The 15,000-nt window shown below is 33.0% G+C and overlaps 1 protein-coding gene across 3 annotated transcripts in view; it reads right to left on the bottom strand.

The window, feature by feature from the left end:
• The window catches only part of LOC130239223 (echinoderm microtubule-associated protein-like 4), a 127,386-nt gene that overhangs the window by 37,089 nt on the left and 75,297 nt on the right, over window positions 1-15,000 (bottom strand). For all 3 annotated transcript variants that reach the window (XM_056470287.1, XM_056470286.1, XM_056470288.1), the window contains 2 exons: window positions 7,858-7,992; window positions 1,724-1,749 (listed from right to left, as the gene is read on the bottom strand). In XM_056470287.1, coding sequence (XP_056326262.1) covers window positions 1,724-1,749; window positions 7,858-7,992 — 161 coding nt within the window. The remainder of the gene's footprint in view (window positions 1-1,723; window positions 1,750-7,857; window positions 7,993-15,000) is intronic.

Below are 15,000 nucleotides of genomic sequence, written 5' to 3'. Positions count from 1 at the left end.
AATGATGACAGAATGATCAATTTTGGGCGAACTATCTTTTTAAGATCAGTGTGATACGTCTGGAAGGACAAATGTTTAACCTCAAGAGGCAGGAATGCAGTTTATGAGCTTTTCTGCCATTACTAAACGGCTGGAGAGACTGAGGAGATGCTCACACCTTTACTCAACTCAATCCAGATGAAGGACGAGGTCAATTCAGGACAAATTACTATATTTACAGCACTTTACTTGAAGTAGGTTGGCTATTTGGTATCATCACATGGCTGTCTGGAATACTTGACTCTGATTGTACAGTCGCAATGTTATTCCCAGATAACAACCGCTGATTAACACAGGCTCATCCGAGACCTATACAACAATAATCTTGACCGAATACGTTCACATCCATATTATTATCCATATTGTTTGGCGCCATCTTGTGGCTGAATAATATGTAGGTTAGTAAATGCTCCATTCAGCCATTTTGTATGTCAGCTTTGGCTTTATTGATAGAATTAATAAACTATTATGACTCAGAACAATGTTGTCTGTCAATTTTTTACGTCTTGTTGTTAGTAGCAAAGTTGTCATGACTGACCAATCAGAATCAAGTATTCTGGGTTATTATCACAAAATGGTAGCCAGAAGCGTGTTGTATAAAACTTAAGGTGCAGACTAGACAAACAAACACAAGGATGTACTTTTACCGAGTAGTATGTCTGAATTAAAAGAATTCGAAAATCAGTACGCGAGAAGTACCTGGATGACTTACTACTTCCGGCGAGATTCTGAAGTGCGCATCCCATGCATGCTGCGCTATCCCATGATGCCCCGTGAGCGAATTCATGAATAGGAGTAAAGCGACGCAACTGACGCAGGTAGGTCATGTGACCATGACAAAATGGCGGATGTAGTACGTCTGAATTCCATTCATACTTTTCACATTCATACTGTATAGAACGTACTTTTCTAACGACCGAGTAGTACGATTAAATTCAAATGCAGTACCTACTGAGTACAAGGTGGTTTTGGACGCAGCCCATGTCTACATGCCTAAACGCATTGTGTTGCTGCCATGTGATCGGCTGATTAGAATTTTGCGTTAACGAGCAGTTGGACAGGTGTACCTAATAAAGTGGCTGGTGAGTATACTAACCTGTGCATTATTCAGCCACAAGATGGCTGACAATCATATAAATATGGCTGTGAACATATTCACTGATGGTCAAAATTATTGGAAGCTCACGGATAAGCCTGTGTTATTCAGCGGTTGTTATCAATGATTAACATACCCTATTATGTTGCGACTGACCAATCAGAACAGAGTATTCCAGACAGCCATGCAATAATGTGTGATAACAATCACCTAGATGTATTTTATCCCTTACTTAAATCGCATAATTTATATTTATGTATCAATGCTTTAATAGCAATACTTTCAATTTCAGTATCACTACGCACGAAAGTAAATAAACCTCAAAACCGTATCTAACAGTATTTCAGAGTCACTGATAATGTTGCTCTTGGTATCATGACCACCTTTATTTTCTCCTAATACAGCACGTGGCTACGGTTTAATCGTTTTTACAGATGTTACTATGCAAATGACATGTAAATGAGATGTAATGTGCACAAACGTTTCTCTCGCACCACTGCGATGCAGGAAATGAGAGGAACACATGAGGGGGGAAAAAACGAAGCTGAAACATAATAGATCATGTAAATGGCAGAAATGAGACTTTACCTTGGCTGATGACTGGATCTCTGTGTCTAAAGAGGAAAAAGGAAGAAAAATCAAAAGATTAGCATGCTAGTTAAAAAAAGCAGCATGTTTATTCAATCATTTGTGAAATTAAAATGTGTTCTGTTCATTTGCTTAGTCTCCATTTGTAGGACTTTCACATAAAAAATTATGTCTTTCACGTCATGTAAACTCAAGCAGTAAGTAGCTGCTGCAGTTCACTGAACGGCCACCGGTGTCGCTAATAACAAGAGTTTCTTTAAAAGGCTTGTTTTTCTTTAAAAGCTGCTTTAAACATAGGTGTAAAACAGCAGAAGGACCCCTAACCCACTAGATATGGTTGTGTCCTAAATCACAAGAATTTCGGGAAAATATAATTCAATGTTTTTCTAATGTTTCCAAAAAAAACATGTCCACTTATAGCTGTTCTTGGGATAATTAGTAACTTAGGGATCTTTAATAAATATAAAATACAAGCCATGTTATATGGTATGGTAATAGCCAAAAGGGTCATTTTGAGCATGTGAAAAACTGAATCTGTACCTAAATTTGGTAGGTGGGGTGGAGATCTGGTAAACATGCTTGCTTTGGAGAGGTTGAGATATATCAATGATGATAAATTGGACATATTAGAACGACTCAATGAAATAAATTCAAGCATAACCAATGACCCCATGTCAATAACATAGTAATTAAAGATTGAGTGTAATTGATATTCACTATTCATAATCTATAATGTTTTTAATAATGTGCCCAAACTATTATTTGACAGTAAAACTATATTGAGGATAATGCATTTTTCTGGTAATATAAGAGCACTGTTACTTTATAATTACTTTTTATTAATGCATTACTTGACCAGCTAAATAATACTTAGCTTTCATGTGCATTTGTCCCTCTGTGTTCTGTTGTTCGGTTGTTCTGTCATAGGTTAGTGTTTTTATGTATTGTATATTATATGTATTATTATTGTAAGCTATGGAAATCAATGGGTGCCAGCAAACAGCATTCTTCAAAATATCTTATTTTGCGTTGAACAGAAAAAATAAACGAATAAAGGTGTAAAACCACGATGTAGATTAATGAGGAGATTTCTAAAGGTATTTTGAAGAATCCTAATTGTTGGCACTCATTGACTTTCATAGAATTTTTTCCTTCAATGGAAATCAATGGGTGCCAGCAAACAGCATTCTTCAAAATATCTTTTTTTCTTTTAGTGTTCAACAGAATAAAGAACCTAATAAAGGTGTAAAACCACAGGACGTGGATTAATAATGAGGTAGTTTTCATATTTTTAGATCATTTCTAAAGGTATTTTGAAGAATGGTGGCTGTTGGCACCCATTGACTTTCATAGTATTTTTTCCCACTATGAAAATCAATGGGTGCCAGCAAACAGCATTCTTCAAAATATCTTCTTTTCTTTTTGTGTTCATCAGAAAAAAGAAAATAATAAAGGTGTAAAACCACATGAAGGAGAGTAAATGATGAGGAAATGTTCATTTTTTTGGGGTACTATCCCTTTAAATAAGATTAGCGAAACACCCTATTACTTTTTCAGTGTTAACTCTTTCCCCACTACTGACAAATCTGATCATTTACAACAGGATATTTAAATTAACACATTTTAGTTTGAACACAAAGGAAGATATTTTGAAGAATGTTGGTACCCATTGACCTTCTATGAAAATCAATGGGTGCCAGCAAACAGCATTCTTCAAAATATCTTCTTTTTTCTTTTGTGTTCAACAGAAAAAAAAACTCATAAAGGACTAAAACCACATGAAGGAGAGTAAATGATGAGGTAATGTTCATGTTTTTTGGTTATATTTTATGAATATATTGTGATAAATGCTCGTCGCTGGCACCCACTGACCTTCATTGTATTTTTTTTTCCTACTATGGTAATTAATGGGTGCCAGCAAACAGCATTCTTCAATATATGTTCTTTTCTTTTGGTGTTTAACAGAAAAAAATTAACTAATAAAGGTGTAAAACCACAAGACGTGGATTAATGATGAGGTAGTTTTCATATTTTTAGATAATTTCTAAATATATTTTGAAGAATGCTTGTTGCTGGCACCCATTGACTTACATAGTAATTTTTTTCCTACTATGGAAATCAATGGGTACCAGAAAACAACACTTTTCAAAATATCTTCTTTTCTTTTGTGTTCAACAGAAAAAAAACTCACAAAGGTGTAAAACCACATGAAGGAGAGTAAATGATGAGGTAATGCTCATTTTTGGGGGAACTATCCCTTTAAATAAGATTAGCGAAACACCCTATTACTTTTTCAGTGTTAACTCTTTACCCACTACTGACAAATCATTTACAACAAGATGTTTAAATTAATGTATTTAAGGTTAAACACGAAGGAAGATATTTTGAAGAATGTTGGTACCCATTGACTTTCATAGTATTTTTTTTCCTACTATGGAAATTAATATAGGTGCCAGCATTCTTCAAAATATCTTCTTTTGTGTTTAACAGAAAAAAAACATGCACAGGAAATGAGTTAACCTTTGAGTTTCTTCTGTTAAACACATTAATTGACTTCCATTGTATTTGTTTTCCCCACTATGGAAGTCAATGGTTACAGGTTTCCAACGTTCCTCAAAATATCTTCTTTTGTGTTTAACAGGAAAAAAACTATGCACAGGGAAAGAGTTAACTAATGCTTGAGTTTCTTCTGTTAAACACAAAAGAAGATACATTTAAATGACTTTCATAGTATTTGGTTTTCCAACTATGGATGTCAATGGTTACAGGTTTCCAACATTCCTCAAAATATCTTCTTTTGTGTTTAACAGAAAAAACATGCACAGGGAAAAAATTAAATATTGTTTGAGTTTCTTCAGTTAAACACAGAATAAGATATATTTAATTGACTTCCACACTATTTGTTTTCCCTACTGCAGAGGTCAATGGTTACAGGTTTCCAACATTCCTTAAGATATCTTCTTTTGTTTTTAACAAAAACCAAAACATGCACAGGGAAAAGTTAACCTTTGGGTTTCTTCTGTTAAACACAAAAGAAGATGTATTTAATTGACTTCAATAGTATTTGTTTTCCCTACTATGGAGGTCAATGGTTACAGGTTTCCAACATTCCTCTAAATATCTTCTACAGTGTTTAACAGAAACAAAAACATGCACAGGGAAAAGTTAACCTTTGAGTTTCTTCTGTTAAACACAAAAGAAGATGTATTTAATTGACATCCATAGTATTTGTTTTCCCTAAGTCAATGTTTCCAACATTCCTCAAAATATCTTCTTTTGTGTTCAACAGAAAAAACACACACACCACGTTTACAGCCCTTAAATGTAGACCTAAAATAGTTGTGCAAGCCATTTTATTTTGCTTTAATATGATTTTGCTCAGAAAATGACGTGTGGATCTGTTTTAAATAATTCCCGTTGGAAAAGTCCCCAAATCAGGGCACATCCTGCATAACATCTGCTTCAGTGTTTCGATGAAATAAGGAAAGTCGTGCAGGTTTAGAACAACACGAGGAGTTTCTTCACATTTTTCAAGCAAGAAGCAAGTGTCACAGATAAATTAGATTATTCGCAATAACACATGACGAGGCTCACGAGGAATCTGGAGACTTTTTGCATGTTACGTAGTGAAATTGGATTGATTTCGAGGAATGAATCCAAACTAAAGTGAAATGTGTAGAACAGCAAATACTGCACTAAATAATAAACTTACACAGATTATTAAATGCAACTTCCTAAATGATCCATCTTCTAACATGCTATAAGTCTATGAATTTATTAATAAAAAACAAAAACAATATTAGCATTAGGGTCAAAGAGTATCAAAACTGTAAGTATAATATATATATATATATATATATATATATATATATATATATATATACGTACATATATATATATATATATACATACATATATATATATATATATACATACATATATATATACATATATATATATATATATACATACATATATATATATATATATATATATATATATATATATATATATATATATATATATATATATATATATATATATATATTTCTTGGGGGAAAAAACCATTGGCATTGGGTAAAAGAGTATCATAACTGCAAGTCTAACACATTAGAATTAGGGTTGGGCGATTTGGCCTAAAATCAAACTCTCGATTAATTTAACATTTTAACTTGACTTTGATTAATGAATGGTTATTTTATTTATTTATTTATTTATTTATTTTTGCCCTCATAGTTCACTGACAAATTATGTACAGGAAATATGCTCACATACAACGCTGAAAAATTGAAATTAAAACACACATTGCCTAAAAGCAACAGGCACTTCTTTCCTATTAAAAGTAAATCACTTGCACTTTTGGAAACCAAAATTATTTTCAATGTTTTTCATATTAAAAGTAGAAAATAAGCAGCATATTTTCTAAATAAAACAACTCTTTTTATACCCTGTAAATGATATTTTTAACAGTGCATTTCTTGAATCTTTTGTAAACAAATATTTGAATGTAAATAACAATTGTAATGCAAAATACACCGTCTCAAGTCATCTCCAGCACAGCTCCCAATCATCGTCAATGTAGTGTAAACATGCTCAGTTACGCGGACGTATAAATCAGCCTTAACAGAGCAGGGTCATGTGACTCCACACATGGCAGGGAAAAGTGATTGAAAAAACTGACCAGGAAAAATCTGATCAATTACAGGTTCTGAATGTCGATTTCGATTACTTTTGATTATTTGCAATGCCCTAATTAAAATTTGACATTTTTAATTTTATTTATAATACATGATTTACTAAACATCATTCAAAAATCAACCAGCATATATCAATAATTTACAATATTTACAGATCTATATTTATAGATCTATATATATATATATATATATATATATATATATATATATATATATATATATATATACAGACACATACACACATACATATAACGGGAGCCGTTCGAGCTGGCTGGAGCTTCCAACATTTTTAAACACCCGCTCTCCTTATAGTTATAAAATAACTATATAAAATAACTATATTCTCGCTTGAAAAACTCTTAAAACTTGATTTTGTGGCTTAATCGATGCATATTTTTCTCATTTTGCGGATTCCCATCCGCCATTAACAGTCCTCATCGGTTTCCTGTGCAGCACATGCGAGTTGCTATGGTAATTATAAACGTTTGGGAGAAGCGCATTTAATTCGAGCGGTGATCAAAACTGACTGGAACTACCTGTGCATTTCAACCAAAGTACATATACATACATATATATATATTACATGGTCTATTGAAATTCTGAATGGCTGGAGGGTGTGCATTACTTTGGTTGAATATATATATATGTGTATATATATATATACACATACATATATATAGGTGTTTATTATGCATGTTTTTATAGATTTTTTATATGAATACTGTACACCTGCTACATATAATATTGCAATTTTTCTCCACAAAATCTTGAAGACGGTCTTCAAATATTTTCTTAAGTGATGCTTAAAGGACAGATTTGTTTTCAATAGTATTTAACATAGGAGTTATAATAATTAATTTCTTGTAATGTATCTTTTTCTTTTCTGAATATATATAATATATAATATAGTATAATAATGGTCCAAAATTTAGTATTTTAATGGTCCCAAATTTATGTTAGGGAAAAATATTCAATAAAAATATTTAAAAAAGAGCAAAAATTAAGAGAAAAAAATATATATATACAAATATATATATACAATGTTGTTGCATTTATTTTTTTTATATATATTTTACATGAATTTGAATGTATTATCTTTCTATTTCTAAAAATTAGCTAGGTGACTAAAATATTATTTTAATAAATATATCCATTTAATAAATGCACCAAAATATATTACCATATATTCACTGAGAAATGGATAATAAAAATGCATATTTTCAAAATGTATATACGCGTGTTTGTATTTATATATATATATATATAATTATTTTTGCAGACACTAAAATGATTCCTTGTCTGTGACCCATATCATAATCCTGGAAGAAAGGTTTTAGTATTTTGAACTTGGTTTTGTTGACATATGAGCCCTTCTCCCTCATGCCTGTAGCATGAGTCTTACTACGGTAAAAGCATCAGAAGCAGCCGAACACTCACTTTTCTGCATTCTTCACCACTTTGGACATGAGTTTGGATGTGGAGGCTGCTTTCACCAGCTTATTCCTGCTGTCGTCCGCGCTGTCCCACGTGCTGCTCTGAGAACGCTCCATACCGCGCTTCGCACTGCTTCCTCTGCTGGGACAACAGAAAGACATCAGCGATTCACGAAGAACAAGGGACTGAGGAGAAGCTGAGAAAAAAAAGAGTCCAGCGGCAACGTCAAACATTCAGAGGAGAGCCACCATGAGCTTGAAGGAGAATATATATATATGTATATATATGAATTATTAGCACCCTTTATATTTCTGTATATAATAATTTTAATGACTGATTTCTTTTCTCTTTGCCATGATGACAGCACATAATTTTGGAATATCTTCAGGATACTAGTATCATGAAAATACTCAATATCTAATCCTTTAGTAAATACTAAGTGGTTTACAGGTCTGTCAATTGACTAACAGTCCTCCAAACTCAAAATAAGCAGTCCTCATCTTAGATTAATTTCAAACTGGAAGCCAGAAAACAAGAATCGCTGCTTAAAAGTCAGAGATGCATCCCAAAGGTAAAACGATCATGCATTTATAAGCACAGTCCAGTCTGCAGTTAGTAAACACGCATACAGACTGAAAACCTGAAACCCAGGCCTGTGGTGAAACTGCAGGAGATTATTGGGGAAAAAAGATGCCGCATGGCCAAGCTAAAGGAAGCCAGAGGAGGAAGCACGTCCAAGATTTAGAAAGGGAAAACAGAGGAGTGTTTCTTTTTTCCTCACGTGAAGCTGTGTGCAAGAAGAAAACGTTAGCAAAACTGTTTTCTGGATCACTCTGTGCTACGCTAATGGTCTCTGCGGCCTTTATTCTTACACACACAGTCACTTCCCATTCATTCTCTACACTCTCAGAAATAAAGGTGCAAGTGCTGTCACTGGGGTGGTACCTTTTCAAAGGATACACATTTGTACTTGAAGGGTCCATATTGGTACCTCAAAAGCTTATATTTGTGCCTAAACATTTTAAGAGGTACACTTTTGTACTTTCTAGGTACTAATATGTACCCTTGAGGTAATATTAGGGACCCTTCAGGTACAAATGTGTAGCTTTTAAAAAGGTACCACCCCAGTGACAGCTCTCGTACCTTTATTTCTGAGAGTGTAGGAGAGCCAAATGGAGAATCGACTGAAATGTGAGCAGAGCTGCAAAAATGTTGGGAAATTCTGAACTTTTTGTAAACTAGGTCAGGAAATGTTAGGCCGTTATTATTTGGTGTTGCAGATATATTTGTGAAAAACAATGAAATGAATAAATAAATGAATGAAAAACTAATAAATGAAAAAAACTAATTAAAAATGAAATCAATAAATGAATGAAATAATAAAAATTAATGAAAAAAATTAACAAATAAAAGAATCAAGAAAAAAATAAAGAAAACTATAAAAAAGAAAGGAAAATGAATCACTGAAAAATGATTTAAAACTTAATAATATAGAGAAAAAACAAATAAAATGAAAAAATGGAAATACGAAACAAAACAATATATGAATTAATAAATGAAAGCAATAAAGAAAATAAAAAATAATAATAATTAAGAATTAAAAAAAATTTATTAAAAATGAATTATGAAAAACTCAAAACATTTAAATAAATGAAAAAATGAAGAAATATCTAATAAAAATGCAAAAGAATTAGTTAATAAAGAATTATTTAATAAATAAAAAAAGAAAGAAAATTTTAAAAAATTATATAAATAAATAATAAATAATAATAATCATTACAATAATAAAAATATATGAATTAATACATGAATAAATAAATAATAATAATTAAGAATTTAAAAAATGAATTAAAAATGAATTATGAAAAAATAAAAACATTTAAATAAATGAAAAAATGAAGAAATAACTAATAAAACATGCAAAAGAATTGGTTAATAAAGAATTATTTAATAATTAAAAAAAATAAATAAATGAAAAAAAATTATATAAATAAATAATAATCATTACAATAAAAATATATGACTTAATAAATGAAAAAATAAATAAATAATAATAATAATAATAATAATAATGTAAAAATGAATTAAAGAAAATTAATCTATGAAAAATTTTAAAAACGTAAATAATTGAAAAAAATGAACAAAAAAGTAATTAAAAATTATTACAACGAAAAAATAATAAACAAATAAAAAAATTAAAAAATGATTAACAATGGGGAAAAAAAGAAAAAATTAAGAAAATTTTATTCATTCATTCATTTTTCTTTGGCTTAGTCCCTTTATTTATCAGAGGTCGTCACAGCAGAATGAACCAACAACTATTCCAGCATATGTTTTACACAGCGGATGCCCTTCCAGCTGCAACCCAGTACTGGGAAACACCAATACACTCTCATTAACACACACACACACACACACACACACACACACACACACACACACACACACACACACACACACGCACGCACACACGCACGCACACACGCACACACGCACACACACTCATACACTGCGGCCAATTTAGTTCATTTAATTCACCTATAGCGCATGTGTTTGGACTGTGGGGGATTATAATAAATGAAAAAAATGAAATAATAAATAAATAAAAAACATTAAACATTAACAAAAAAGAGAATTTTTTTTTTTAAGACTGACAGAAATATAACAATACAGAAGTGATCCAGAAACTCACAGGTCTACACACAATCATTCAAGCTCAAAGTACGCTTCAGCTTTTACATGTGCACTATATTTACACACTACATGTATTCTAACAATCTATTCTATATCCTCTGCCAAAAAACACACAGACAAGCAGCAAAAACAACAACAAACTCTTCAAGAAACACTTGAAAAGTCATAACTTAAGCTTCAGTAGAGTGCTTGTGCTAATGTGTGCTATCAAATAAAGAGCATTAATTAGCCTTCATTAAAACTGAAGTATGCTTTGAACTTTGCCATTAAACAGGTCAGAGCTGCAGCGCAGACAGTACATCCCATCTCACAAACATGGGAATAAAAGAGGAGCGAAAGTGACGGCTAGTCCTCCAGAGCAGAGCAAACACACTTCTTCCACATGGAAAAACTCATGACGTATACAGCTTTATCAGTTCAGTTTCTAGTGTATGTGCTGTAAAGGTTATCATGTGACGCTATTGTCAAATATCTACCATAGTACAATCACCTAGAGGACAGAGATTAGATGATGTTTATAAGATTTCGGCATGATTTGCTTGATGTAGGGTTTCGTGGAGATTCGTAAACGACAAGTGAGAATCAGGACTCAAAATTCAATCGTTCTTCGCATGTAATGTGTAGTGTGTGTCACATTTATGGAGTGAAATTTGTGCCAATATTTCACAAACAAATCTAGCTGGTTATGGAGGGAAATTTGTGCCAACATTTCACAAACCAATCCAGTGGGTTATGGAGCGAACAAATCCAGCTAGTTATGGAGCAAAATTTGTGCCAATATTTCACAAACCAAACCAATCCAGCCAGTTATGAAGCAAAATTTGTGCCAATATTTCACAAACCAATCCAGTGAAGCAAACGAATCCCGCTAGTTATGAAGCAAAATTTGTGCCAATATTTCACAAACCAATCCAGTGGGTTATGAAGCGAACGAATCCTGCTAGTTATGAAGCAAAATTTGTGCCAATATTTCACAAACCAATCCAGTGAAGCAAACGAATCCCGCTAGTTATGAAGCAAAATTTGTGCCAATATTTCACGAACCAATCCAGCTAATTATGGAGCAAACAAATCCAGCTAGTTATGGAGCAAAATTTGTGCCAATATTCGACAAACAAATCCAGCTAGCTATGGAGGACAATTTGTGCCAATATTTCACGAACCAATCCAGCTAATTATGGCGCAAACAAATCCAGCTAGCTATGGAGCAAAATTTGTGCCAATATTTCACGAACCAATCCAGCTGGTTATGGACCAAAATTTGTGCCAATCCTTCACGAACAAATCCTACGGGTTATGGAGCAAAATGTGTGCCAATATTTTGGAAAACAAATCCAGCTAGTTATGGAATGAGCAAATCCATCTAGTTATGGATCAAAATTAGTGCCAATATTTTCACAAACAAATCCTGCTAGCTATGAAGCAAAATTTGTGCCAACGTTTCACAAACCAATACAGTGGGTTATGGAGCAAACAAATCCCGCTAGTTATGGAGCAAAATTTGTGCCAATATTTCACAAAACAATCCAGCTAGCTATGGATCAAAATTTGTGCCACTATTTCACAAACAAATCTAGCTGGTTATGGAGTGAAATTTGTGCCAACATTTCACAAACTAAGCCAGCTAATTATGGAGCGAACAAATTCAACTACTTATGAAGCAAAATTTGTGCCAATATTCCACAAACAGTTCCAGCTAGCTATGGAGCAAAATTTGTGTCAATATTTCGCAAAACAAATCCAGCAGGCTATGGACCGAAATTTGTGCCAAAACTTCACAAACAAATCCTACGGGTTATGGAGCAAAATGTGTGCCAATATTTCGGAAAACAAATCCAGCTAGTTATTGAGCGAGCAAATCCATCCAGTTATGGATCAAATTTGTGCCAATATTTCACAAACAAATCCAGCTAGTCATGGAGAAAAATTTGTGCCAATATCTCACAAAGCAATCCAGCTAGTTATGGAGCAAAATTTGTGCCAACATTTCATAAACCAATCCAGCTAGTTATGGAACGAACAAATACAGCTAGTTATGAAGCAAAAAAATGTGCCAATATTCCACAAACAAATCCAGCTAATTATGGAGTGAAATTTGTGCCAACATTTCACAAACAAATCCAGTTAGCTATGGAGCTAAATTTGTGCCAATATTTCACAAACAAATCCTGTTAGCTATGGAGCAAAATTTGTGCCAATATTTCACAAACCAATGCAGCTGGTTATGGAGCAAAATTTGTGCCAATATTTCACTAACAAATCCTGCGGGTTATGGAGCAAAGCTTGTGCCAATATTTCGGAAAACAAATCCAGGTAGTTATGGAGCGAGCAAATCCATCTAGTTATGGATTAAAACTTGTGCCAATATTTCACAAACAAATACAGCTAGTTATGGAGCGAAATTTGTGCCAACATTTCACAAACAAATCCAACATTTACTTCTGCTTTGCAAAGAAATCTGAAATGTTTACAACCACTTACTCTAAAAAATTTTATAAATCCAGTTAATTGTGTTTTTTTTCAGTAAATCGCTTGACTCAGAAACAAACAGAAAGCTATATAAATACAGTTCACCAGCAGCATACCTGGAGATTCGCAAAGAAGACTGGGTTTATTTGCATAATCCTAAATTTGTTTGTGAATTATTGGCACAAATTTTGCTCCATATATAGTGGACATACAGTAGGAAATCTTCATCTCTGCTTTATAGTTCGAAGAGACTTTTTCTAAGTAATGTGTCTGTGGCCAGAGCCAGATAATCATTTTCTTGTTGCCTCATCTAACGAGCATGGATCGGGCCCTGAAATGACATTAAGGAAACGGCTAATTGGTTTTTCACTAACCTTCAGCTAATTGAATAGGACAGCTTGGAGAGTCCATATAAAGATCTGGACAGGCGGATCTCGGGTTATTAAATACAGGCTAGAAGCTTGCTGATGGTGTTGAAGAATGGCAATGTTTAATATGTTAGCCTGACTAAAGATCTAAGAAGACGTCACATCTGCTTTTCATTACTGAGCTCTTCAGGGTGGATCCAAAAAATAACATGCGCACACACACTTGTACAGCTATCTTTATGGGGACTTCTCAGACGTAATGATTTGTATTCTGTACAAACCTTATATTATACAGCCATCCCCCAACCCTCACAGGAAACAATCTGCATTTTTACATTTACAACTTTATTCTGTGTGATTTATGAGCCATTTGACTAAATAAAATGTCTCCAGAAGATCAAAAGTTACTGGTATTGCTATACTTGTGGAGACAGTTGGAATAAATACAATGTACACACACACACACACACCATATTAAACTAATAATCCATATTGTTAGCAAATATTCAGAAATTGCAGCCAGTTTTTGTGTTCCTTCCTGATTTGAATTTTTAACTTGGGCACGTCACTTCAGCTTTTGTTCTCACGCTCAGACTCGTGGCTGAATAACCAACTAAAGCACTCTCTATAGATGACACAGACTCTACAACGTTAACGTGACAAGAGGCAGCGTGAGCAATAGCGTTGTTAAGATACTTGAATTTCCAATATGATACTTTGAAAAATATCGATATTTGATACAATTTTCGATACCGTGGAGACCAATTTCCACAACATTAAAAGTATGCAAATTAAGTAAAATCAGGCCAATGAGCTCCAACGTTAACCTGACGAGAGGTGACGTACGGAACTGTGTTGTTACGATACTAGAATTTCCAACTTTGATACGATACCTTGAAAAATATCAATATTTCATACTATTTTCGACACCGCTGCGATCAATTTCCGCCACAATAAAAGTAGGCAAATGAAGTAAAATTGGGCCAATGAGCTCCAAAGTTAACCTGACCAGAGGTGACGTGTCGTCCCGATACTGTATTTTTCAACTTTGATACGATACAGTGAAAAATATCGATATTTGATGCCATTTTCTATACCACTGGAAGCAATTTCCGCAACATTAAAAGTATCCAAATTAACTAAAATCAGGTCGATGAGCTCCAACTTTAACCTGATAAGAGGCAACGTGAGAAACAGTGTTGTCACAATACCGGAGTTTCCAACTTCGATACGATACCTTGAAAAATACTGATATTTGATACCATCTTTGATTTTGCAAGGAACAAATTCTGCAACATTAAAAGTATACAAATGACTGAAATTAATAAAAAAAAAAAATTAAACCATATAATGTTTATACTGGGTACGTCATCAGTCGTAAAATCTAAAAGACTATTAATTACCCCAAAAAAAATACGCTAAATGAGTGCAATTTCATCTTACATTCTGATTAAAACAAGCGTTCAAATCTTAATACTATTATTAACTATTCATCTCCTGGCTGGTAAGAAGAAGTCAGTATCGATACTAACTAAAAGTATCATTTTAAATCTTTCAATATCGATTTTAATTGATATTTTTGACAACGTGGCGTTGTGGAACACTATTGGGGTAA

This window comes from Danio aesculapii, chromosome 13 (assembly GCF_903798145.1).
Source record: "Danio aesculapii chromosome 13, fDanAes4.1, whole genome shotgun sequence".
NCBI lineage: Eukaryota > Metazoa > Chordata > Actinopteri > Cypriniformes > Danionidae > Danio > Danio aesculapii.
Note: the sequence above shows the minus strand (reverse complement) of the source record. Positions and strands in the feature narration are given on the sequence as shown.